Consider the following 27,039-nt stretch of genomic DNA (forward strand, 5'->3'; position numbering starts at 1 on the left):
TAATCATAAAGCACAGCAGAAAAACGATAGAGGTCTGTTTCAAAGAAACATCATTTTCCAACCTTAACCATGTGTCTTTAATGGAAAGAGCAATAATCAATGCACGATGCAAATTCCACAAGCCTTGCTCGCTGCCCCCGAGGCAGCCAGTCAAGGGTAGCGCTGATTGACACGGTTGTGCCGACATCAAAAACAACAACTGTTCCATCCTAATCCACTGAGGGCAATGGTCACACTCTGAGCAGTGGACTGTGGGAGCAGCTAATGTGGCTTTAACCTTATGATAGACTACGACCAATAAGCAAACAGCGGCTGCAGTCGATTAAGCTAAAAGTATCAATCAAAACAGTCACATTTCTGTAATTGCTCTGTGTCAGACTGTAGTTTTGCGAGCCACTTTTATCACCAAGATGAGTCCAGTGCAAACACAGTGCGACACTCAGCGAAATGCTCTCTTCTTATTGATGGCACTGGTTGCTTCTTTCTGTTTATCTTAAAGCTAGCTCTCTGCCCAGACGGCGGCACCGGCGGCCGCAAAAATAAAGACTGACCCGTCGGGCTGCACGGCTGTCTGCCCGCGATACCAAAACACGGCTGCACGGGTGCATGCATAGCTTGTTTGGCCAAAATGTTGAAAACGATGGAGAGTGGAGCTCTTGTGCAGAGACAAAATAAACCGCATCGTAGTGGGGACGACACAGACGCAGAGAGACACGACCCAGTCATCCTAAAACAGTGTTTACGATGAACGGAGTTTTGTGGCATCAAAGTTTCACATGTAGACTCAGACAGCTTTAAAGCATCAATGAAAGTTGTCTTTTCTAAAATCTTTTAACTGGCTTTTAATCTTCATTCACCATGAAAACACTCTGACTGATGATGAAAAACACCATCTTCTGGGAGGGAGGGAAATGATTTAGCCCTAGGCTCTGGCCACAATTTATTCGACTACAGGGCCATTCAGAAATGTAAACACAAACAGATAACATAGTAATAAGTGATACGAATAAAAACATCTCTCTTTTGGCACCACATTCACATCAGTATAACTAACACGACTAATTGCTGCAGCTGCAGATTAGATACGAAATCCAGAAATTAGATAACTGAGGACAGAGAGCATTGACAAGATATAGCCTGACACTGATTGATGTTGGTTATCGGAGAACATGACAGCTTGTTGGTTATACTAATGCTGGAATGTTAACATACAGCAACAGGCGTATGCTGATGTTAGCCTGAGGTTATCTCAATACCTGTCAAGAAAGCTGGTCTATCACAGAATTGACAAGGGAGCTTTGCTTTATAATGGATCTACTTCACTGATGTGAGTGAAAGGCATCCCTCACTGCTGCTACAAATCTCATGAATTTTTTTTTTTTTTTTGCAACCATATAGAATTGATCATTTCATAGAAGTGTAGAAAAAAGAGTTTTTTTTTTTTTTTTTTTTTTTTTTTTAACTTTCTGTCTGTCTGAGGGAGCAAGTTTTAGGGCTGCTACAAAAATATCTGTGGAAATATGTGTGGCACAGATGAAAACAACAATCTGACTTGAACTAGCAGTGCAAACAAAGCCTTGGATGAAGGAGGAACACTGGAGATGAAACATTCAGTAGAAATGTAGCAGTCTCAGGAGACAAAATGCTAGCCTGAGGGTGGATGGTGTAATACTAAGCCTGGCTGCATGCAGCCTGAACACAACCTGCTGTTCGGTTAACCTTTAGGGAGATACTGTGCCCGACTTCACTGATTTCTGGTGCTTCACAGCTTGAGCATATGAGAGGTCTAAAGCGAGTGAGTTTAGATCAGAGCGAACGCACCCACTGAGGAACAGGTGCCAATCAAACAGAGATACACATAAAGACACACACACACACACAAACGTTCATAAGTGTTGCACATGAAACTTCCTTTCCTTCACTGATGAAACTGATTTCCATTGCACAGCTACACAAGCCGCAGACGCACACGTGCGTGCACACACACAAACTCATCAAAGGCACCACGAGCCGTTTATCAAAGTAAAATTTCCCCACTGTTTCCTCCCCATGATTCTTGCCTTTCCTCTGTTCAAAAAGCTATTGCTGCTCTGATTTTCACAGACACAATTCTTACATTTGCATGATGGAATGCCTGAATCTCAGGCAACACAGAGACGCTCTGTGCTTCGCCACATCATCTCCAACTGGTCTGAAACCCGTTGCCATACATACAGTGAGACAGCCATGCAGCCTGATCCCTACATCCCGACACTGTGCCCCATTGTGACTGGCAGGCAAGCAGGCACTGGTCTTATACAGTGAGACACAATGTTGTTCAGTGGTCACTGGAGAGTACAATGGGGCCCTTAGTGCAAAGCGTGTGTGACTCAGTCAGATTGCTGACCGCAGACAGAGGCGATGGGCTGGCACGGGCCAGGCACAGTGCCTGCACAAACACATAAGACATACAGACAGACGCGCGCACACAAACAGACCTGTGGCGCAATTGGCCGTGTAGACACACAGGAGCTCCAGTGCCGCCTCCATGGTGGGGTCGTCCAATAGGAGCCAAGGCCAAAGAGCATAGAGTGCCAGTGTTAGGCGAGCATCTGTGGCCACCACCTACACACACAAATACAAATGGATCACACACACACACACACGCACTTGCATAGGCATAGACCCATATACAGGCATGTACATGATTTATGTCACTGCAGAAACACAGATGGCAGTAATCAACATAAAATGCTTCAATATTTTCCAAGCAGGAGAAACACACGGGGAGGAGAATAATGGCAGGGTAAACACTGCAGTGCAGCCTCCCTGGCTATTTAGTCCAAGGTAACCACCAGTGACAGAAAGGCCACTTAGAAAATGAAAACCAGCTAATATGCTTCATAAGTAATGCCATTACAGGGCTTAAGAAGCTAAACTTGCTGAGATGTTAGCAGGACCATGCACATTTAGCGGAATCCCATTTACAGGCACAGCATTGGTACTCTGAGGTTCCATTAAAAACCAATTAGCAGTGGGAAATTAAAAGGCAGACACAGAGGCTCACTTTGCATTCATCGTTGCGGTAAAGAGCACTCCGCAGGATCTCCACAGTCAGCTTGACTTCCTTTAAATGGGCCTCTTCCTGATAGTGTAGAAAGACAAAACAAAGACCAATATGGTTAAAAGCTACTGCGTCTTTACTGCTCCATAACAGCAAACTGCTGAGAACTACGACAGATTTTCATAATATTTATCCAAAAACTCATTCATGTTGGATTCAGATTGTTATTATATCCAATGGGTGGAAAAAAACAAAACACAGGCCGACGCTGGAAATTTCCAGCCGGTCTCTGCTCACCTTTTTGCGGTGGGAAGCCTTGCCGGGTCGGACCGACTCCAGGTGGAGCTGGGAGTGAGTTTGCTTCATTTGCTCCACACAGCTGTCAATTAGACCAGCTAGAAAAAAAAAAAAGTTCAGAATGGGAGCCTCACATTAAACGATGATTTATATGAAGATATCCACCATAACAGACAGAAAAAAAGCTCTCAGTGATGGACTTCTGATGATATTTGACTTTTCCAGGGTTCTGGGGATCCCCAGACAACAAGCTAGTGACTCGTTTTAAATGTTCAAAGAGTACCTAACAGTTGACGGCCTGAGGTTTGGGGAGTTACCTCTGGCTGCATGGTTTTGAGCTGTGGGACTGCAGGCGAGCAGTGTCATCAGAGCTCTGGCTGTCAGCTTTTTTGAAGGGTCCTGAAAGGTCCTCTTCTCCAAACTCTGGCATGAGAAATCAAAGAGGAATGCACAATAACACACTCTTGAAAGAAACTTCACCATGAGCGCACACACATGATGGTCTAGACAGACCCCCGCGTGCCCCCTCACCACCTCCACCTACCTGCAGTAACAGTTCACACAGCTGGCTGGCTGAGGGACCATTCACAATGTCACACAAAGCAGGAGCATGTTTAGACTTTGAGGCTGTGACCTCGACACCCTGACTCTTTGTCTCCTCCGCGAAAACTGTCGAGAGAAACTGCAGAGCCACTGTGTGAAGAAGAGGGTCGGCCTGCTTCTCGTTCACACACGCTGATAATGTTCCTGCAGACACACGGGGAAAACGCAGAGAGCTGATGGGAGAATAGCTTTCCTTTAATGAATGACGCAGCAATACACACTGAATCACGGCGAGACAAAAAGGCAAATCCATTGTTCAAATCCCTTGACAGCAAGACATTTGTCCATGACTGAGGCAGCATGCACCAGTGGAGGACACACTAATCATGCGAATGTGTATGCAGACACCCAGATACCATAAACATATACACACAGACATAAATACACGCACAAAGGCTCAGCATTCATCTTTTACTGGACTCATCAGATTTCCCTGCTGTGCCATTAATCACAGAAGAAGATGTGTAGGAGGAACGGAGGTAGTGTAAGGACAGGATGCAATTATCCTATCCTAGCATCTGTTCAGAGGAGCCAATACGCTCTGTAATGACGCAAAGAATGTGTTAATACGATACAATTTCTCTTTTTTGGAACCAGAATTAAAGCGGCACAATTAGACCTAAAATGCTAATCCTGATTATTTAGTGAGTTACTACAATGAGCATAATTACCCTAATCATGATTATCAGTTTTTATGATTATGAAAAAAATGCTTTTACAGCCCAATTTCATCATGAATCAAGGGTTTGACTTGTAAACCTCAGAGGGTTATTCAAATCAAACCAAACAGCTAAATGTTTCCAAAAAACACTATAATCTACGATTGTGAATTGTGAGAAATGATCCACAACAGATGACTGGAGGACCGATTCTGCAGCCTAAACCAGAATTAATTTTGTCACTTTTACTGACTTTAGCAAATGCACGCACACACACACACACACACACAAACAGAGCAGAGTATCTGTGTACCTGCAAACGTCCGCCAGCGTCTCCCCAGCGCAGCAGAGACAGATGGGTACGTTGCTGAGCTGTCCCTCCTCACCAGAGTAGCCAGGAGCATAAACACGTCTGCCCAGCACACACAAACCGCGTCTCGGGTACCTGCGTCTGAAGAGGGAAAGAGTGACTCACAAATTTAATGACACGAGACGGCCACAAAGCCACACACGGATCACAGTGCAGAACACACTGCAGGCAGGGCCGGATAGACTTTGGAACGTCGTTGATGGTTTCTCAAAGACGGATCAATAATGGTGACATACATGAAGCATTTTTTGGATTATCATTATCAACTTTACTTGCTAAGAACGATGACTTCCATTTGGATTTAGCACAAGGCTCTGACCTAATCCTTTGGTGTCCAGCGTGAGCACGGCCACCAGAGTAGTCAACAGCTGTTTCAGGAAGTCCATCTGGCCAATCGGCTCCTGGCTCGCCGTGACACACGACTGCAGCAGTTTGCAGAAGCTGGACAGGAACTGAAGTAGAGTGACAGACTAGAAACATGCACACACACACATACAGGAAGGAGGATTAACCACACAAACAGATTGCACGAATGTACTGAGCAGCTAAGGTTAGGGAGAAGATGGAAACGCATGTGTACTAAGAATAAGTTATTCTTTTTTAAAAGCTAATTTTCCGAGCCATAAAAACAATGATGTTTTTTTGAGTTTGAGCTTGTTGAGTATTCCACCCACACTAAAAATCTGGAGGTGCCCTCAGACAACCCAGCGCTGCACTGAAGCTGGCACTGTACTGTAACAACCCACGTTTTTCTTTTCTTTTCTTTTTTTTTTGGTAAGTCATAATAACTAAGAAAAAGTTGAAAAACTCTTCAGAACTGTCGATCACAGTGTTCCTCACCTGCCCCTTGATGTCTTCTCTCTCCCCTGGTAAGATGTTGGGTCTCTTCAGCTCAGTCAGACATTTCTCAATGGGCCCAATATCCACCAGACTGAGGAGGAATAGAAAAGATGGTGTGAAGTGTGTGTTTTTGGAAGAAACGAGCTGGAGGGGATGAGGGCTACAATTAACATTAATTCTCCACTGAATGAAATACACACATATTTATTCAGATCATCTTTAATGGTGATAAAAAAAAATGACAAAAATATGTTGATTTTATGACTTTTCCATCAATCGATTCACTTAATCAACTTACCTCGAAACACTTCAGCACCAGGCTGAATATAACAAGCGAGGACTTTCTCCTGGATGTACATTTTAATATTTTCAAAAAAGATTACAGCACGACGATCTCTCCCAGTTTTAGTCATGATTAACACATAAAAGGAGGCGGTGTTGACATGCGGCGTGCGAACCTCTTACCCGGCGAGTGCTTGGAGGAGCTGGTTGTGTCGGATGGCGGTGAGGGTGAAATCTGGCAGGATGGCCAGCAGGTTAGCCAGCAGGCCACAGTGGGCCGTCATGAGGTCGGGCGTTACCATGACAACGGGCTCCACTGCCGAGGGCTCGCCCTGTCGGGAGTGTTGGGAGGTAACGGAGTCGCTGGTGTCTGTGTCACTCTGGCCTGTGAGACACATCAATACAGAGCTAATAGAGACGCCTCCCCAGTGGCTCACACACTGTCTGGGGCGAGAGATGCTGTGACCACATAATCAAAAACACCAAACTGAGTAAAACACCAGCGGACAGTGTTCCACTTCTTAATTTGTATATATAAGACAAAAACACAAATACACAAACATGGGGAATGGCTTTAGTTCATATGTATCACCGACCACAATGATGTTTCAAAGGAAAATAACGTGACGGTTTATGAGGCATGGAAAAACTGAACCATGATGCCTTGCTTTTACACTGAATGCACGTGTGCCCACACAGACACAGACACACACACACTCTATTCCTCTGTACAGTACCTTGAGCCATCAGTCTGCTGGCAGGAGTATCCTCGGTGATGTTCAGTGGGGAGGAACCCTTAGGGGTGTGCAACCCTGAACCTCTTACCTGCAATGGACAACATGAACTTAATGCAGCGCTTTATTTCCAACATCTTGGTGTGTGTGCATGTGTGAGGGTGCATTGCTGACCACGGTGCTGGATGTGGAGAGGGAGCTGGAAGGTCTGCTTGAGTTGATCGTGGGTGCCGGTGGCTCGCCTCTCCAAAACCACAGAGAATTCTCAGAATCTAGTCAAGCACACACACATGATGACACATTCACTCAGACTGGAAAAACAGTGCTAAAACACAAACGCACAAAAATAAAACCCACCGAGTGAATTGTTTTCCTGAGGACTTGGTCCGGTGGTGGCATCAGCACGAGGCTGCAGGTGGAATGTGTACCTGCCTTGGTAACAGTTGGAGGCAGAGAGAGCCACATGCTGAAAGTACTGACAGTGGTAAAGCAGAGCCTGGAGCGCCGGGAGACCCACCATAGACACACCAGACACCTCATCATGGACACACGGGTGCTGCAAGAGGAGAGAGTTGATGTGGGAACAGCTGCAGAGGGATGAGCGCACTAAGACATCATCAGTAACGAGGTAAAGGGAACAGAGGTGAGAAAAAGGAGCAAATAGATGGATTGAAGGCAAAATCCAGGTGGGTTTAACTTTGACTGAAGGTCACTGGATCTGTGTTTTCCACATTTTATATTAAATTGAAGACAACTTTAAATTCAGCTGTGGCAGTGATATATTTTACATGAGCTTTTTCTTGTCATAGTATTTTTCTTCTAAAAGCCCTGTTTTTAAGTTTTACATTTTTCTGGCAATTACAAATAGGACCAGATTTAGTAAGCAACAAGCCTCGCTTTCAAAAGATGAGAAGAAATAATACTTTTCGTTTTCACCTCCGACATACAGCTCCCTTCAGCTTGAAGGGAGACATCCCGTCATGACATCCCAAATTAAGACGCTGTGGGTGTTTTGACAGAGATTTAAACTTAATTATTTTGGATGTAAGTGCTGGAGGCCTGTGCCCCAGCAGAGCTTGAATTCTGGCAACAACCCTGGTCTGCACCCTGCAGGGCTCAAGAAGAGGGGAGGCAGGAATGGGAGGGAGGACCGGAGAGGGGATGGAAACAAAGAGAAACTGAAAGAGACGGAGAGAGAAAACAGTTCACGGTCTAAAAGCGTTTTAACTGGCTGGCAGAGCTGCTGACCTGCCAGTGGGAGTCCTTGGCCTCCTCTGCGTTGGCAGGCATGGGCATCACCAGCAAGTTCTGCAGGATAAATGCAGCCTGGACACACAAGCCAAAAAAAAAAAAAAAAAGTGAGAGACGCACACACTCTGGGTCAAGTTAAGACTGCATCAGCAACAGTGCCATCTGCCTGTATTTGGCTAGTAATACATAGAAGTCCAGCCACATTTTCTGACCTTACTCTTCTCTCACTTGTGTTAATATATGTGTGTGGAACTGTTCCGTGTTTTGACCCTCACAGAGAGTTACTTATTTCCAGTGCAGCAATAAAGAAAACATGTTGTACAGACAGCGGAGCAGAGTTGCAGTTCTGCCATCGTACCTCTCTGCGGACCATGCTGCTCTCCTGCTGATCCAGGAGGAAGTTGAGCAACGTGCCCCACAGACCTCCGCTGATGTTCTGACAGCTGGCGCACAGAGCCTGGCACCCGCTGGGCACCGAGGACAGAGCTGCGCCTAAACCCAAACTGGCAAACCTCACCTGACATGAGAGAGGAGACACGGATTTGGGTCGATGTTTGAGGAAAGACAGAGAAATGGATGTCGTAGGTGTATAAAGATCCACAGACTAAATCCCGGATGCTGTTAATGTTTCAGGTCACCTACAGTATGTATAGTAATATCAAATCTGGAATGTGGCCGTGCTGACTGGCATTTAAATTGACGGTGGCAAAGGCAGAGTCTACCTCGTCAAGGGAGCTTCTTAGACTTACTTGTGCGGGAACTTTATTTTTGGAGACAGACAGAGAATTTAGTGCGACTGGCTGTCATGTGCTTCTTTTTGTCTGTGAGTTCTTGCGCAACTCTTATGGGTTTCATGTTGTCCCAAAAGTCAAGCATCTAGACGCTTCATCTTATGACAGAGAGAGTTTATGAAGTGTGAGCTGAATAATGAAAAGTGAACAGCTAAATATTGAAGACTGGAGTGTCATGTACTGTATATAGTTTACATATGTTGGAATATATGTTTCAATTATCATGAAATCAAGAAAACGAGAAGCTGCAGACTGTCCGTACTTCTTGATCTCTGTCGACCCACAGTGGGATGAGCCACGCCAAACCGAGCTGAGAGCCACTAGCCTCCTCTGCAGCTGCCTCGTTCCCCAGAGACCACTGGGATATAAAGTCCTGATGCAGACAAAATGGAAAGAAAAACATGCTTTTGGTTGCATTCTAAAGTCCTCACAGCAGAGCAGTGGAAACACTGTTGACACTTGCCTTGTCCTTGTTCTCCGCCATCATCTCATGGGACAGGTGAAGCAACGAGATGATAGCATTCTTGGTCACACCTTTCCCCATGAAAGACAAAGAGTTGCCTCCCCACTCCACATAAAATGAGGAGATCACCTGCGCAGAGGACAGATTTTATTTGGTATATTGAAATAGAGTGCTACGGTGCAATCGGTGTTTTATTGCCTCCCATCCAGTGTTTTTCAGCCTGCAAAGTCATAGCTGACAGAACTGCGTGTGATTAAGTGTAAGTGGTGTTATCACATTTCTGTTTCTCTTCATTTGTCATGTGAACACCAAAAGCAAAGAAACAAAGAGCGCTTGTTTCTGAGTTGGTGATTACTGTATGCTTGTCATACAACTCACTGCGTCCAAAGCTAAATACAGCTGAGACTAATTATTTCGCTTTGATGTGGCATCAGAGTGTGGGACTGCACTGAAGAGCACATGAAGAGAGAGGAGCCCAAGGCCGGCTGAGCTTTAGGGCCCTACAGTGCCAGGAGTATCAGGTGAGAGGTGGGTCAGAGGGGTTGAGAAGACTTTCGAGTTAGAGCTCTGACTGGTAGCAATGAGACAGCAGCCACCTGAGATCTTAGCTGAAAGAGGAGATGAGCCTTCAGTCTTCAGCTGATCTTAATTCATGTCCATGAAAGCTGCACATTTAAACAAAGCAAATGAAAAAGAACAGGCCCTGTGTAAGTAGAACAGTCTATTCCACAGGGGTCTCCATTCCCAATCAAAAACAAAAGTTTGGACACCTCTGTGCTGAGGCCTGCTGCACAAGCTGGTCCACACTGTGTTACAATATTGTTTTATGGACTGTTGAACAACTGAACAGATGGAATAGGCAAGGTTGATTAATCTCATCAGCATCTTACCAGTGTGGCATATCTAATCAATGAGATTTTTACCTTTTGCAATTCATGTCCCGTAGCCATATTCTGCTTAATTTTAATTAATTCCTCAGAAAGTACTGAGCTTTTCATTTTATTCATTTCTGTAGGCTGTCTCAGCTCTGATGAGAGGGTAGGAGGCTTGCATATGCTCTTGTAACACATGCACACAAGCTATGCAAGCACAGAACTTCACACACATGCCGCACACAAACACACACACCTCTAATAGCCCACTGAGATATTTGGAGCAGAGGGAGGCGGGCTCCAGGTCAGGGCAGTGGGAGCTCCAGCCGGGCTGGGCAGTCAGGCTGACCATGCCCTGCAGTGTCCTCTCCAGGCTGGGAAGGCCATAGAAACGCGGGGCGTCAGACACCCGCAGGCTCTGGAGCAAACGGACTGCCAGCTGGCTCTTGAAGGGGCCTGCTAATGCCAGACACAGCCTGGACAGACAGGAAAGGACAGAGTGAGAAAGAGCGAGAAACGGGCCGACACGACGGCAGAGAAGAGGCAGAGAAAAAAGACAATATGAGCTTGACAATTAGCATACCGATTCTTTATCATGAGCCTGTGGCTTTTTATATGTTTGGCATTCATTTTCATGTTCTGAACGACTAAGCTCGCAGGTATTTTCATCACAAATGAGCTGAAATAAACACTTCCCCTACAGTGGAAGAACACTTCAGTATCTTTTTTCGTCCTGGTGATTTTAATCGATTTTCTAACCCCACAGGAAGGCTGAACGGCATCACATGAGAGTGCATTCACCTTTCAGACGCACTAACAGAGTAACAATTACAGTTCTTTCATTTATTTTTCATTAAGAATTTTATATTCTATAATTCTATAATTAAGAATTTTCAATGCGAAAACACTGCTGAACATCGCCAGCAGAAAAACAGTCTTGGCAAGGTCAGTTGTGCTTCACCGTATGTTAGGTAACCAACTTCCTCACTATTTTAGTATTATAATGCAAGAAATGGAATTCATAATTAGAAACAACTTAAGACAACATTTGTTAATTTAAAACTTTCCATGTCATATTTAAATTGAAATAAAAGACTGAAAAACAGAGGACTGTGTCTATCGCCTGTCCTGTGACAGATTTTTGTGTGAAATCATCCAACCTGTCAGTGGTTTGTGTCAGTCGGAGGAGTAAGAGGTTAAAGAAGCTGGTGAGCTCTCTCTGCAGTCTCTGGCTGACATGGTTCTTGAGTTCCTCCGGCTCCCCCGGGCTCTGAGTCGAGGTCTGGGTCTCCACACCGAGCAGCAAATTAAGGAGGGATTCTGTCTCCTGGATGATTCATGGATGAATTGACACCAACAATTTTTATTGGTTCGTTTTAGGATTTCGTGTAATTATTTTGAATTCACCCCACTTAAATGTGAAAATAATTTATGAATATCTTTTTATGCCTTCTTGCACTCTCCAAACTGTGTGCACATCTTAAAAGTACATCTCCTTGTTCAGGGGGGTGATTAACTTCAGTGGATTATGTAGTATTAATGATAAAATAAGATTTATCTGCTGACCTTTCCAAATTCAAACAAACTGATGAGATGTAAAAGAGGCTGACAGGTGTATTTGAGTGAGCACCTCCTTCTTAACACCACCCGTCTCTCCCTGCAAAACTGAGATCTAAGCGAGCCAAACATCCATAATTTCTTATTGAGCAGTGCACACACACGGAGTAGATAGTTAATGAAAGTGTAGAGAGCGACAGATGTTCCTGAAACAGCTCAGTAATTACAGAAAAGTCGGAGCAGAGCAGAGCTGCTCACCCCTACCAGGCATTCAATCCGAGTCTGCTTTGGCTGCCAGGGGAGGGCTTATTGTTTACACACACATTAATGAGAAAGCCAAGGTGAGACTGATTAAATCCTAAAAGTAGCTCTCCTCGATAAAACAGTGTGGTTATTCTTCTCCTCGGGAGCAAATCTGACTCCAACTTTGTGTTAAGAGCTCTGGAAATAATCTCTGCCGCGGGTCTGAGGTGGTACGCTGTGATACTATTTTCCTGTCGTTATGAGAGAGTAATATGTTCGGCTTGTCGGATGACGTGTGATTTATTCAAGCATTGATTACGAGTATATAACCCTCTGTGTTGGCGAGGGGAGAGCCTAACCAGATTATTAGCTAACAGAGATGCACAAACACATACAGTATTTTACAACCACGCAGATGCACGCTAAAGGCGAGCTCCAGTACAGTCGTACACAGGAGTCCATGCATCCATACCACAACTACATGACAACTTACAACAGTTTGTGTTCAAACATTCTCAACTATCCCTTTAAGCCAAAACCTTACACAACTATTGTGGTGGGGTCTGACTTTGTTGCTTGTCCAGAAGGGGTAAAGTGTTCGTACCTGGTTGAGAAGCAGCTCCAGTATCCAGCGCAGGTCCTTGTCCTCCAGGTCAGATGCAGAGTCAGTGTGTATCTGTTTGAAGTAGGCATTCAGAAATGCAACAATGCCCACCAGCAACCTCTCATCCTCCACACTGGCTGGACGCACCTGGAGAAACCTGCAGGGAGGAAGAGACAGAGGACGTGGTTAAAAGAAAAATACTCAGTGATGCTGATTAATGCTCATTGTTTGGCCGCTTACTAGAATAAAAACTTCACTGTGCAGTGGAAATATTAATTGCACAAACCAATAACGAGCATTAGACATAAGCTATCACAGCATATGGGGGAAGAAATGGAGGACAATCACTGCCAAGCAGAAAAACAAAACAAACACGATCAACTTTTTGTCAGAGATATAAGTTTATCATCATGTTTCACTCTCAGCCAGCATTCAACACTATTAATTCATGTCAGTTCTTCAAAGAGAAAAAGATAAAGCCAACCTGTGCTCACTGAGCCGTGGAAAAACATTTGGTTCACAACAAGTATCTTATTAAGTGTCTTATTCAACAGCAGCAGTTATGCTAATGGCATACTGTGCGGAAATGTCATAAAACACCTCCCATGATTTGCTTAATTCGTAAACCTTAACGAGACATATTTACTGGCTTGTTTATCAGCATGTGAACCTAAAGTACATGAATCTGTACTTTAATTTGTATGCGATGTACCTGGACACTGCTGCCTGCCAACTGAGGGAGCGAAGGGTGTCTCTGCAGCTGTGGGTGGGGATGTGAGGGAGGGCCAGCCTGTCAATCAGTAGATAGAGGCTGAGCCTGGAGAGGGCAGAGGTCACCGAGCTGTGTCCTGCTGCTGTGGCGATGGCCTGGATGCAGTCCTGCAGCGCGGCGGGAAGGTGTACTGCCCGGAGCGACAGAACCTGCGCCCCTGACAGCTTTAAGTTGGGATGAAATCTACAGGGAACAAATGCGAATGGTTAAAAAACAAACAAAAAAAAAAACCCATTCCAGATCAGATTACATGACTATTGATGTGCTGAAAAGTGTGTTGCATAAGTAGCATCCTCAGAAGCATACTAATGGCTGCATTAACAAACATATTTGATCACCAATCTGGAGGGATGAGACATTTATGAGTCATCCAAAGAGAGATGCTGTCTGAGAATTACTTGCAACTGAATCAAGCAGAAGCAGAGCCAAGCATCACACCGGCAATACCCAAGGAAACTGTCAAAATTACATCAAAACAGTATGGAAAAAAAAAAAAAAAAAAGATTCTGAACTTTGTAATAAGACACAACAATATAATCAGAGGTTAAGGAGTTTGATTGAGATTCCTCTCAATTTTCATTGACTAATCCATCCCAAACAAGTACTCTTCTCTCAATCATACCACTGTAAGGAATTTCGTTTCTGGTGGATTGATCCATCTGTGGCGGTGCAATCAAGCTGGTTAAAACTGTGCGAGAGACATTCTCATCTGTTTGAATTAGGTCACGTTAGAAGTAAATGAAGACAGATGAAACACAAGATGCCTAGCCTCTGAAGCTACGTCTTCTAAGCAATTCTCCACTGGAGAGAACACAGAGGAATGAGTAGCAGGTTGTTGTTTGTTTTCTATTATAAAAATATCCTCCTATAGAATTATTGTTCTGGTCAGTTTCTGCATCATTTCATTTCTTGCAAAGACATGACACTAATAAATAAATGAATGTACTGTATGTGAACAAACAACTACAAATAGACTGTGCTAACACCCCACTGCATGCACAGGAGTGAGACAGATTAAGGTTCTTACTTAGTAATGTCAGTAGAGGTGCCATGCAGCTCTTCAATGAGGTTGTCTATCCCAGAATGCCATGCAGTGTTCCAGGCCACCTGCAGGGCTTGGCGGGCAGGTGCCACGGTCAACAGGTCAGAGGATGGGGGCAGGACACAGCAGTACGGGCTAACAGCATGATGGGTCACCGCCCGGAACGGGAAGCTGTACCTGGGGGGAAATTTGGAGAGTTAATGTTGTTAATGTTGCTTGTGAAAGGGAAGAGAGAAGGGATCTTTAAAGATACCAGAAGTGTTCAGTTTACCTGCGTATTACTGACAGCGGCAGGGAGAATGGTGCGAGGGTCACGTCTGTGTTCGATTTGTCCGACCTGGTGACACAAAAACCAGATAGCACAAACAAATTTTGAAAGGATGCACATTTATTCTGGAAAGCTCTGTGAGAGGAACAATAAACTCACCATATTTCAACGCTGGCAATCTCATCAAATAGCAACAGACTCATCAGGACAGCGATCTCATTTCCACTGCCTTTGTTCTCCTTCAAAATCAAGGATGCTATAATGTAGACACAACATGCAGAATTTACACTCCAAAACCTTCAGTTCTGCCAAAAACAGGAGTAAATACATAGGTAATCACATCAAGAAGTCATAATTTAAATTAATTGTTGCCCCGATTTAAAATGAGTGACTTTAGCTACAAATTAGGCAACAAAAACAGAAGAGCATTGCAGATAAAGCTTTGAACAAGGTACTGGTGCTGAGCTGAGCTCTATAGCAACAAGTTGCATCATGCTAATATGCCACTTACTGCAGTGTGACAACATGGTTAAAAGCTATGCATCAACGGATGACTTGTCATCCTTTTTTTTTTGAGAACGTGCCCCCGAGCCACACAACACGACGTGCATAGCTGTTACTTAATGAGTTGTCTTGTGAACGTACCCCTGAGCAGTGTGAGGAGCAGGAGGTTGTGCTGCGCCAGGCTGTGCCTCAGAGATGGATCTGCATACGCCAGCTTCCTCAGGATACATACACAAGGCTCCAGCAGGCAGTCGAAGCTCTGGGGAGAACAGCAACATACGCGCTCGGTGTTTAATTGCAGGGAAAACACAAACACACATATTCTCTTTCTGTCTCCTCCTGCTTCTGTGTCTCTCACATACAAAAGCACGGGGCCTCTTTCCTGTCTCTTCACATAAGATAAGCCCAAATGGTGTGACTGCACAGGTTGCAGGCAATGCAGCGTTGGGACAAATTCAACCTGCAGGCATCCCTCTTATACACACTTGTTAACTGTGGCCGTGTTCCTCCACCTCCATGTAGCCAAACCGGCTGGACAATTATCCCCGTTAGCAGCTTCTGATCCGAGGCCTGGGAATGAACAGCAGACTGCAGGAACTAGAGGGCAAAAATCACTGCTGACCAGGCCCTGTCTGCCACTATTAACACAGGCCATTTCATCCTTCTATCATGCACGCCTCAGTGGGTTTCCTCCACATCCGCTGGCAATACATGCACTCACATATGAGCACATATAAATGAGGACATGTATACGAATGGGAGCACATGGAGCTGCGTTTACGAAATGCAGGGTTTGCTTTATTTGGCTTCAGCAGCAATTCATTGAGCACACATCTATTTATCACTTTGCCAAAGCAGGTTTGTTTTTACCTTGTTGCCGTTTACACACTCCATAATGAAAGAAATGACTTTGTCTGTTATTCCAAGATTCTTCAGCACTGGGTGCATTGTTGTGTCTGCAGGGACGTAAGAGAACAATTCAATATACACGCTGACAATAAACATTTGCATAAACCTCAACTATTTGCTTTTCATGCTTGTGTAAAACATATGGTGGTGGGAAGGCACCAACTCTGCTGCACTCATTTCAATTGTGCTTTTCACAAGGGGAGAGCTCTCACTTATCACACAAACTTTTCATCAAGTGCACAAAATGTCATCCCCAACTCTGTTCAGGCCTTTCAGCCTTGTTTTTATGTGGTTGATAATTCACGCACATCTTCTACTTAATTGTGGAATATTAAACTCTATATCATCCTCAAATCACCTATTAGAGGGATGTGAATGGATAGCAACGGCATTCTGCTTATATAACACGGATGCTAAAGCAATTGGCATGCTGTCTAATCCTTTTTGACATATACTCAGTTGAAATATATGCTTATTCTGAATTTGATGCAGCGACACGTTGGGACAGGAAATAAAGGAGTTCAAAGGGGCCCAAAATATAACAGTGTGTCATTAAAATACGCCTCTACATGAGTACTCTGACAGGAAAGGTCTCAGCCATCAGAGATTAATACACGGAATCAGACTTTTAAAGGCTGATTTAAGAGTATTATCCCACCAAAGTCAAGATTCAGCATGGAAGTATAACACAATAGTTTAGAAGAAATACTGTATCACACACCTTGTAGCACCACAGACAGCTGCTCTGCTGCCGATCTTCTCAGGGAGACGTCAACCGTGTCTGAGGACAGGATGCAAAACAGCTTCTCCACCGACTCCACCTAGCCACCATTAAGCCCATTCAGTAAGTGCTCCTATCTTATCGGTGTATCTGAGTGTGTTTTCAGTCTGTGTATGTGGATTTATACCTTAAGGACGGACTTGTTGCTGCTGTCCAGCGTGATGTCTAAAGGGGCTCGGAGGCAGTAGAGGTTGGGGAGCGAGGAGATCACCTGTCCAGCCAGGTCAGGTCTGGCTGTGCTAGCGTTGTCTTCGCTGCACAGGTGGGGCAGGATTTGTTGCACGGCTGCGATTCTCACTCTGTAATAATGAGCAGAATTTATGCAAAACTTGGATTTAAATATTTAATTCAGAATCACACAGTTTGAAAACTGCATGAAAAAGCTCTATTCCGATGATAAAGCAAGCCCTCTGTTGGGATTACAGTACTAATACACAACTAAATATGTTACCTGCCTAACATGTTTGTTTTGTTTTTTTCTAACACGACATCCAAATGGTTGATTGTCAAAAAATGGCTGGCATGGTGGACAAATTTATCAGCTGTTGCCAAAATTTACCAGGGAATTGTCTCCTGGCCAGTGTCTGGTGTTAATTTCCATCTCTATCAATATTCATAGACTGGGACCGGATAGTTGTTTTACACAGGCCTCACAGAGCATTTACATGACTTGATGAGCACATCAGCTGACAGCAACAGGCAGTGGTAATATGTCCGTCACATCATGAGTGAACGAGCGGAATATTTTAGACTCCAGTTTGTGTGGTTCACAAAAAACCCTGAAACCCAACGGCAAACAACTTCACACAAACGCACACAGGAGAAACAGGGCATCACAAACATACAGTACACACATAAGCACATCTTGGATATGCGCACACATCTGGGCGGGCACGTAACACCCATAGGACACACAAATGCAAACACTGACAAAAGGAAGAACCCCGGCCCAGACTCACGTGGGCTGTTTGGTGAAAAGGAGTCGGAGCGCTGCTTTTAGCTTGACTGTGCTTGGAAACACCTTGTCTCTTGCCACGTCCGACATGTCACTTATCAGCAGGACACAGTTTCCCAGTGACTCCTCAGTGCCGGCGTAACCCTGCCACAGACACACAGACACACACACAATTCTCAGCCTGCCTTGGCAGACAATGGAGCGAACAATGGGGAATTCCAGCTAAGCAACAAAACAGTAAATAAAATATGCATCGCTTTGATTACGGGTGGTTTCATTTCATCTCCTGTTGACATGGCGGGCCCATCTCTGAATGGCCTCCTTGAATTAAATCACACTTGACAGCCTAGTCAAAATCTCATGTATATTCATGAAGAATTTCCAGGCTTCTGTTGCCTGAAACTGAACAATTAATAAAAGCCTGTTTTTTTTCCCACCCAAAAAGGAAACAATATAGCAGAGACTATGTAAATGAGAGAATAACTACATTTTCTCAGTGGCAGCTCAATATGTAGTCTTTTGTGGTCCAAGAGCACTAAAATTGCACTTTTGATCACACTTGTTTTGCTTGTGGAGAACACACACCACTTCCCCACGCTCAATAAATATAATGCAATAAGCTCCACACATGATGCTGCTTTATGAGCTCCACAGCACAAACACAACGCAGCCCCTACACAGAGCACAACACCTGTAAAACGGGCATGACCGGGTAAAGCGCGTCATTGAATCTGTCCCAGGTTGACGCTGTCATCATCAATCGTCCCTTGAGCAGGAATAGCAGAATATCCTTGGCAGCAACATTCACCTATAGATCACAGGTAAACTGCTGAGTTCACAAAGGCACTGCTGAAAAAACATTTACAAGCAGGTGACTTTTAAATGTAGAAATGACATGAAACCTGTGAGCCCTGACAGATTAGCATGACTTTAACTAAACTATATTCAAACAGTGGCCAGAACAACCTTGCTACAAAGGTCTAAATCTAGTATAAATAAGGGAAGCACACACATGTTTGCCTACCCTCTCTGCAGAATCCTGGAGTCCAAAAGCGCTTATTTCATAGAGCACCCTGTGGTGGAGAAGGAAGTTGACTCCACCGCAGGCTCCCGGTTCCTGTCGTGACACATTCTGGATGCCAAGGCAGTCCTAGGGGTGGATGTAATCACACCGAAGCACATCATAAATTATCACTTTCCTCTCACTTGTGCGCGCATTCGAGAGTTCCAATTCACTTTAAGTGTAGCTATGTATTCTAGATGGTGGTTAGCAAAAATGAAAAGGAAGACAGATTTCAAATGTCACGGGGGTTTTTAACAGCACACTGCCAAAGATCTGTGATTCATCTCATCTTCATACTTATTTACATATACCCATATGGCCCACCAAACAGACCCACGTTAAAGCTTTAGTAGGCATAATTTTAGCCCTGAACCTGCACGCTCTCACTTAAAGAGCGAGTGTGTACAGAGGAAGCTCTGACCTTGACCAGGTTTAAAGAGCATTCGTATGTTTCCGTCCTGACATGCGGTAAGGGATGAGACAGCAGCTTCAGGAAAAGTTTCTGGCTCTCTGTCTGGAGGAGGGGACTGGGCTGGTCGAACTTCCACCTGGTGATGGATAACCAAAAGGAATTTAAACTAGCGTGAAAGCACTTAATATATAAACGCAGCAGAATAAATGACTGGCTTGAATTGCAGGAAGCTATGACTTTTGTCGTACAGGTAGGAGCAGATGTGAACACATTCCTTGATGATGGGTAAGTGCTGGTGAAACGGGAGGCCGTCTATGGCTTGGTCTGCCAGCTCCAGCAACTCCAACCAGTTCTTCTCTCCCTTAATGAAGAAATAAATGAAAGAATGGACACAAAATGATGATATGAGTGACAGGCTAAACAGGCTTTACTATAGCGTGAGGGCATGAGTTGCATGGTTTTTAACTGAAGAAATGCAAATCTGTAAAAACTGACTGCCCCCTCTCTGTAGAATGCAGAGCTATTACTGGTTATAACCATGTGACAAGAGGCTCATACCTCAGCGTGTGCTTCCTTGAGGAAGCTGCAAGTGGATTCCATCCAGAGAGCTGCACGGGTCACCCTCCTGTAGAGTTCATGGCTGTCTGAGTTTACCTGCTCCAAGTAGGCCACTGCTGTTTCTTGCATGCTGGGTAATAAACCTCCCAATGACGTATCCAAGCATAGGTGGAAAATAGCTGTTGCTGTGTTTTCTGGGAGAATGTCACTAGCCTGTGTGAGGTTGAGAAGCCTTAATATATTGCTTGTTTTGGAGATAAAGTAATCACAGTTTGGGATTGGGATTTGGTCACACATGTGCACACACACCTTCTCAGGAGGGAGGATGGTCTGTAGGAGTTTAATGGTGAATATAGCAGTGCCTGTGTAAGCCATTCTGTGATGAACCTGAGAGCTGTGGGGAATGTCTGCTGAATAGCCCTCATGGTAGCTCAGGATATCCCCCAGTTGTTCCATGCAGGCTTGCAGCTTCTCCTTCTAAAATACACACAGACAGAAATGTAGACAAAAGCACACATGCCACACAAACACAGCAACACATGTACATGTTCACACACACAGGCGCGCGCGCACACACACACACACAAACACACACAGACGCACAGCTACTGGCTGGAAGCCAAGAGAAAAATTGTTCGTTCCAGGGGTTAGGAATTGAATGTAATCAGATTTCAGGGTTATTTTGGGACGAGATACAGATCCACCCTATCTCAGTATGAATAAATTGGAACAATCTATTCTCAGCCACTTTGTTCTGGGAGTAGAAATAGAACAATAGGACGCATACACCAGCAGGGGGCAGTAGATGCCCTGTGCATTGCCGGGGCTGGCATGAACAGTTCGGCCCGTTCCCATAGGAAAAACCTAGAGGTCTGGCACACAAAAGCTGCTCTCCACATAAAGATGACAAAACAGTTCTCAGGCTGCAAGACTCTGGGCATGTATTAAACAGCAGAGGGCCAGAGGGGCCTGGGTTTGACAAGTGTATAAGTCCCCCTGTATAGGAACATACCCTTTAAACAGTCAGGAGAATAACAAATGATTCTGCACAGTACAAAAAAAAAAACATACTGCTTTAACACAATCCATTGTTTGGACTTAATACAGATAATAAATGAAGGCATTTACTAACACAACAATTCTGTGCTTGGATAAACCCAGGGGTACAGGCGAGAGGTGTGCCTGGATGTGTGAGGAGCTCTTTGTAACCAGCAGAAAGCCTTTGTAACCTTATATAATTCATTCAGCTCAATCACATGCCTACAGTTCTCCTTGACAGTTGAGTACCGCACGCCTGTGTGTCTGTGGCAAATTGTCTGGTGGCCAACCCAGTTCCCCCCTTTTCAGTGAAGTGTATCCATTCATCTACATAAGAGGCTGTCATGAGTTGTGTTTTGACTTGCCAGCTCCATCCCCACCAGGCTGCGATCGTCCCAGACCAGCTCACAAACACTGTCCCCGAGCAGGAGGACGGCGTCGCACAGCAGCTCCAGAACACGATGGAACACATGTGAACCCTCTGAGAAAGAGGAGAGGAGGAGAGAAACAGAGCGAGAGCAAGGCCAGGTTTTTTTTTTTGACAAGATCAAACAATGACAGAATACAGTCGGTGCAGTGAAACAGGTGAGGGGATATCTGCAATATCTGATCTTTACTCAAGCAAAAGAAAAAAAAACAGAGAGAAACAAACAGAAAAACAGATGGTGATACTTGATTAGTATAATTTTAAACATCTTTTCTCCCATCCACCTTAACATAAATGACTCCTACCTGTCTTAAGCAGTGGTATGGCATGTTCCATGGTGGCAACAGTGAACTGAGCCAAAGTGAGCTGCTGTAACTGCAGCTCCAGGACATCTTCTGCACCCATGTCAGGAAGTGCCAACTGGGTCACATCTGCGGGCGACTGGGGTGTCTGCCTGGGGGCCTGGACTGATGCTCCACCTCTGTGTGAGCTGCCACTGAATGAATCACAGACAAAGAGCGGAGGACAACTGTAAATTCACCATCTGGACCACTCAAATACAAAGAGTGACGTAGGAGCTGTATAGGGATGATTCACAAAAACTGAACATGCCATCACGGGAATCAGAAACAGATTTCTAAGCACTGTAGACCAGCCGCTAGAGGGCTCCTGGTGTTATTCATATTTAAGAAGAAAATCCTTCACAGTCTTGTTCACGTCGTTTTATCTTCATATGTGGGTTGCCGGTGTCAGTAGCAATTTTGTCATTATCAAAGCCACAACAAAAAAATCCTACTGTGCACAAATTTCTGAAAAGTATAACAATCTCTTGTTACGTCTAGGGTCTGGTGAGCAGAATTGACGACAATGCTGAATCATATCAAAAAGTTATTTCTACAAGCAAGGAAGACAGACTAACATAATACCATTTATGCCTCAGAAGCGTGACAGAAGACAAACTGAGAAAAGCTCTGCACCCACTGCCAGCACAATCACTAAAGACATGCAAAGAAACAAAACCTTAGACAGGAAGAGCTGATGTTCTGAAAGTGATGCGGTTCTTTTCTAACTATAATTTCATTTAGCCTTTGGATAAAATGCACAGAAACACATATATGGAGCGTACGTGCACACACCTGTTGGAAGCTGCATCTCCGTCTTGGCCATCTCCCCTGGCTCTCTGGCCTGTACGTCCCACCACAGAGGGACGAGGAGAGCACTCTGCCCTCGGGGACGAGGCCTGGGAACGCTGTGTCCGCACCTCCTGGGAGTAGGAAAAGGACGAGTTCTGAGACACTGGATCTGCACGACCACAAAAAGAGTGGAAAAAAAAAACATACTTGTACATTAGTTGCACGTAGACCCTGTATGATAAACCAAAGAGAAGATTAAGGAAGTGGTAAGAAATTAATCAGTGGGATTAGAATTTGAAGAAAATGTAAAACTGAAGGTTTTCTTGAAACTACACTTAAATAGTTCAGAATATCGACACTTGAAAAATATAAATCACTGTGGTACTCTTCAGGAATGCAGTCATGTGAAGTATATTATTCAAGATGTAGTGCCTCATTACAATCACATAATACATATGCGTTTAATAATGTGCTTTATAATGAAGGAGTGTGTGTAAAGAGAAGAAGCACGCAGAAAATATTGATCCCCATCTGAAAACTATCAGCATTTAAGAACACATGAAAAGATCTGTACAGCACGCTAACTCCTAAGACATGCTACCTTGCTTTGTAGAGTAGAAGCTTGGATCTTGATGAAAGCGCAGTCTCCTCCTCAGCCCCACGCAAAGCTGCCGCAGGCAGGAAAGAGCCTGTAAGTGCAGGTAGCTCGCTTCACCTTTACCCGAACCCAGCCGCAACAGGGACAGAAGGTTCTGACGACAGAAGGGGATATCAGAGCAGTGCTGTTACTGTGAAGCTGAGTCATGGAGATATTTTCTGAGGACATAATTAACAACCAGTATTATCCAATTAGGATATCCTTGTAAGTCAGCAAATATATTGATTTATGGCTCTGTTTACAAACTGACAAAACTGAGTCCAAGCTGAGACAACGTGCAAAGGCTGTGTGTGCAAACAGGAGCTCAACCCAGACAGTGATAGAAAAGTTGTAATAAACTTTGCTAAATAAAAAGGGCAAGCGGAATTGAATTATTGAAGCAGCAATTTGTTCCAAGTTCAGATTCCCTGCCCTCTGTAGCTAATGATGTCATGTCTCTAAATCCAAGTCTTTTAATTTAGCTTAATAGCTCTAGTAACTCAAACGGGGGGCCAAGTAAAGCCACAAGAAGAAAAGTACTTTCCCATAATGATTTCTTTTTGATGATGAGACTGCTGGGTGACAGTATGCTAATACAAGCCTTGAGACCGATGTAATGCAATGCACCACTTTATTAACAAAATAGTAATGTTCACTCGCAGTGGCTCATCAGGGCAAAATGATGTCTCCTCCAACACTCTGTCTATGCCAATGAAATGAGGAGCTCAGATAAAAGATGCACTTTGTTGCAGACACAATAGACGCGTCAAAAAGTGCAGTCCACTTTCTTTTCTTTTTTACAGAAATGGGAGTCAGCACAGCTTTTGAATGTAAGATAAATACATAAAGATGGGTTTCACTGAAGATTTCAGGATTATGACCGAACGTATGCATCAGCTGGCCCACATATGATTTCAGTTCAGCACACAGTAACTTGACACAAGCACCTTCTGATTTGCAACATAACACGGGTGACACTCCCCCAAAGACTAGGACCAGCTTTATAGAAATCTCTGATATTCAGCGATGCTTTCAGAGAAAGGAAGCAGAGCATTCCATCAAGGACTTTCAACCCCTTCAAGACGCACATCATGACCAAACTACATCCTCACAGCAATCTAGTGCCTGCTCAAGCAAAGTAAGCCTCCAGAGGCGTCCACAACCTCCTCCAAGATCAGGGACACTGAATTATAAATTGCTGTTTTGTTCAAGGACATTATTTGACAGGTTATTATTTTGACAGTAGCTACAGTGACCATCCCTTACATCCCACTATGAGTTGGTCACACTGGCTACTCAAAACAACACAAACCATCGAACTGATGTGAATAAACAAGAATGCTAAGTTGGCTGAGAACCAGAAAAGCAGGAATTCTGTAATATTGTCTCTGGACATCCACATTGAATCAAGCATGGAGATTTTAGGGTAGAAATCAAGTGTAAATTGTCATCAAATACAGGCTTTGAATATTGAGACTGACAAACATCATACATTCTTGAAAGCAAGGATACCTTTACAATACTGGGCCTTTGCAGGAAGATTTCAGCGGGAAAGTCCTGCATGATGACATCACATAGAAGTTCACATGTGGTCCGCACCAAGTTGGGGTTGCTGCTCCTTAGAGAACTGTTTAAAATGAAAGTAGATATGTTTAATAATCACTGTTTTGTCTGATTCTTAGTCTGGTCAACGAGTTCCTCGATAAATTGCTTCCTGCAATTAAATCATAATTTTGCTAATTTTACACTGCAACTTAATTAGGCATATAGAATTTTTCTATATTCAGTACATGTGTCATCGCTCACCTCTCATTGGATGAAAGTATGTGTGTGTCTGTGTTTGTCAAAGTCAGCCATGGAAACACAGAAAACTTCAGACACCTCACAGACTCATGCACTGTGCAACACAAGAGGGATAAAACATGTAAAAAGAGTCATTTCTATAAAAAATCATGAACATCGAGTAATTCAAAAACTGATACCTGCTATCTTCTGAGGTGGTACATCTGTACGGTCTGGCATGCTCTTGTGGAAATAGCCCATTTTAGGAAAATCCTCTTCAGGTGGAACGATTGTAGGCGCTACAGCAGAGACACTAGATTTGTTAAAGTACCACTTCACATACTGCAAGCATTTGATGAACCTGTTATAAGATCTGCGTAAAGTAAACAAACAACCCACGCCATCCCACCTCTCCTCTGCATAACACTATGAACATTCAGTGGTTTGCAGGTGACAGAATCAAAACAAACAATTATTTGGCTTTAACTTGCAACACCTGTTGGAGCTGTGGTGCGTTCTCCATGTAGACATGAGTAGCCCATCGCATGACTGGGGAGTAGCTCAGGTAGCTGGAACAGCTGGTCCAGGGTTCCATCGATGACAGCTCGCAGCCTGGGTTCCACATTAGGAGACAGCTGGGTGAGGAAGTCCACCGCCCCAACGTCTCTCAGCATCTGCGCTGCACTAGGATGCTTGGAAGACAAAATGACAAAATAAACAGTCATGAAATGGAAAGGCTAAAGTTTGGTGAAATGTTGAGTGTAAAAACTCTTTCATACAGTACGTTGTGTGGTGGAGGAGACTTAAGCCTGCCATGAAACTTTATCCTATGATATACTGGCTAAGGCAAATATTGATCCTACTTCAATTAACTGGTTAAATTCTGGTTAGCCTCGAAATTACAAAATCACATTTAAAGTTTATCAGTATATTTTGACAGTTGGTAGACTGCTCCTCTTTAGCTCCTGTCCTCTGGAGGACTGTGCTGGTAACGCTAATGCATCTGCCATCTAGCCATGCATCTAACGTTACCTTTGATAACGATGAGAGCAATACAAGGACCTCTTCCTGCATTGGCACCTCGGGGAAGTTGAACCATTCAAGAAGATACACAAACAGCATCTTTTCTTGGACAATGTCAGAGACGGAAATCAGGGAATGGTCCAGCTTGCATATGATGCTCTTCAAAGCCCGAACTCTTATCTCCACCAGAGAGTGACCTGAGGTTTCCAGGAAAAACAATGTGTTGATAAAAGACATTACAGCAAAGTTAGCGACGTTTTGTTTAGCTAGTCGGCAACTTGCTAACTAGCTAGCTAACGCTGGGTGAAAGTGGAGAAAAGTTTTACTGACTCTGGTTACTTTGCTAACGTTATCTCCTACAACTGTGCATACTTAAGTTACAGGACAAGTAGAGTCCAGCGAGAGGTTTCGATCGTTAGCTAACATTAGCATGCAAGCGGCTAATATTAGGCAAGTTAGAGAGTTTTGTTAACAGCTCAGGTAAAGTCAGCCTTCTCAGCTACATTTGCTCAGCTAGTAAGTTAGCCTACCTATTTTCTTTATAAGTGGAGATAACTCCATGTTCAATGTATTGCGTCTCTCTGTGTAAAAAAAAAGAGGTAAAAAGGCTTCCTCAGCGGTCGAGGCTTGTCAGTTCTGTGAGTGATTGTCTGCCAGTGTCATGTCAACAACGTCTGTTTTCAACAAACGCGCCAGCGTCACTCCACTTCCTGTCGAAGAGCCGGGGTGCGTTCACGGGACACAGCTGTGTAGGATAAATCACTTGAGACGTTGTAGAGATAATGATGTGCTTCCACAAAACATTTACATAATGTCGATACAATAATGTAAGCACCTAAAGGAAAACTGTTCTTGTATAACTTAATAATATTTCTCAGAGAAATCTGGTAATCAGCATTTTAAAAATCGACATGCAGCTATAAAGGTCCAAAGAGACTGCAAATTATATATATAATTAAAAAACTGCCAAACACAGACAAATTGCACTAACAAAGCTGAACAGCAGTTACAAAACCAGCCAAAAGGGATATGATCATTAAAGTAATTGAAAACCCGATCCTGGTACATCAATCCACCTTTGTAGCAGTGCCAGATGTAAAACTTGAGGTGTGTTACTTTGCATGAG

The 27,039-nt window shown here is 44.0% G+C and overlaps 1 protein-coding gene across 1 annotated transcript in view; it reads right to left on the reverse strand.

Annotated features, from left to right (window-relative positions):
* Positions 1-26,543, reverse strand: part of rttn (rotatin) — a 29,304-nt gene extending 2,761 nt beyond the window's left edge. The window contains exons 1-44 of the mRNA XM_076721539.1: positions 26,444-26,543; positions 25,923-26,110; positions 25,387-25,582; positions 25,091-25,189; positions 24,915-25,005; positions 24,621-24,735; positions 23,073-23,223; positions 22,475-22,640; positions 21,644-21,834; positions 21,277-21,392; positions 20,183-20,350; positions 19,874-20,086; positions 19,564-19,676; positions 19,325-19,451; positions 18,865-18,990; positions 18,532-18,648; positions 17,845-17,984; positions 17,013-17,184; positions 16,826-16,925; positions 16,066-16,151; positions 15,337-15,454; positions 14,851-14,947; positions 14,695-14,760; positions 14,409-14,600; positions 13,322-13,564; positions 12,610-12,766; positions 11,366-11,532; positions 10,462-10,681; positions 9,334-9,462; positions 9,133-9,243; positions 8,438-8,596; positions 8,077-8,154; positions 7,186-7,384; positions 7,003-7,100; positions 6,832-6,919; positions 6,278-6,479; positions 5,813-5,903; positions 5,292-5,442; positions 4,916-5,053; positions 3,885-4,087; positions 3,658-3,763; positions 3,341-3,438; positions 3,047-3,124; positions 2,478-2,604 (exon numbers count right to left, since the gene is read on the reverse strand). Coding sequence (XP_076577654.1) covers positions 2,478-2,604; positions 3,047-3,124; positions 3,341-3,438; positions 3,658-3,763; positions 3,885-4,087; positions 4,916-5,053; positions 5,292-5,442; positions 5,813-5,903; positions 6,278-6,479; positions 6,832-6,919; positions 7,003-7,100; positions 7,186-7,384; positions 8,077-8,154; positions 8,438-8,596; positions 9,133-9,243; positions 9,334-9,462; positions 10,462-10,681; positions 11,366-11,532; positions 12,610-12,766; positions 13,322-13,564; positions 14,409-14,600; positions 14,695-14,760; positions 14,851-14,947; positions 15,337-15,454; positions 16,066-16,151; positions 16,826-16,925; positions 17,013-17,184; positions 17,845-17,984; positions 18,532-18,648; positions 18,865-18,990; positions 19,325-19,451; positions 19,564-19,676; positions 19,874-20,086; positions 20,183-20,350; positions 21,277-21,392; positions 21,644-21,834; positions 22,475-22,640; positions 23,073-23,223; positions 24,621-24,735; positions 24,915-25,005; positions 25,091-25,189; positions 25,387-25,582; positions 25,923-26,110; positions 26,444-26,474 — 6,022 coding nt within the window. The 5' untranslated portion in view covers positions 26,475-26,543. The remainder of the gene's footprint in view (positions 1-2,477; positions 2,605-3,046; positions 3,125-3,340; positions 3,439-3,657; positions 3,764-3,884; positions 4,088-4,915; positions 5,054-5,291; positions 5,443-5,812; positions 5,904-6,277; positions 6,480-6,831; positions 6,920-7,002; positions 7,101-7,185; positions 7,385-8,076; positions 8,155-8,437; positions 8,597-9,132; positions 9,244-9,333; positions 9,463-10,461; positions 10,682-11,365; positions 11,533-12,609; positions 12,767-13,321; positions 13,565-14,408; positions 14,601-14,694; positions 14,761-14,850; positions 14,948-15,336; positions 15,455-16,065; positions 16,152-16,825; positions 16,926-17,012; positions 17,185-17,844; positions 17,985-18,531; positions 18,649-18,864; positions 18,991-19,324; positions 19,452-19,563; positions 19,677-19,873; positions 20,087-20,182; positions 20,351-21,276; positions 21,393-21,643; positions 21,835-22,474; positions 22,641-23,072; positions 23,224-24,620; positions 24,736-24,914; positions 25,006-25,090; positions 25,190-25,386; positions 25,583-25,922; positions 26,111-26,443) is intronic.
* Positions 26,544-27,039: the final 496 nt, after the last annotated feature.

The sequence above is a fragment of the Chaetodon auriga genome, chromosome 21 (assembly GCF_051107435.1).
Source record: "Chaetodon auriga isolate fChaAug3 chromosome 21, fChaAug3.hap1, whole genome shotgun sequence".
Lineage (NCBI taxonomy): Eukaryota > Metazoa > Chordata > Actinopteri > Chaetodontiformes > Chaetodontidae > Chaetodon > Chaetodon auriga.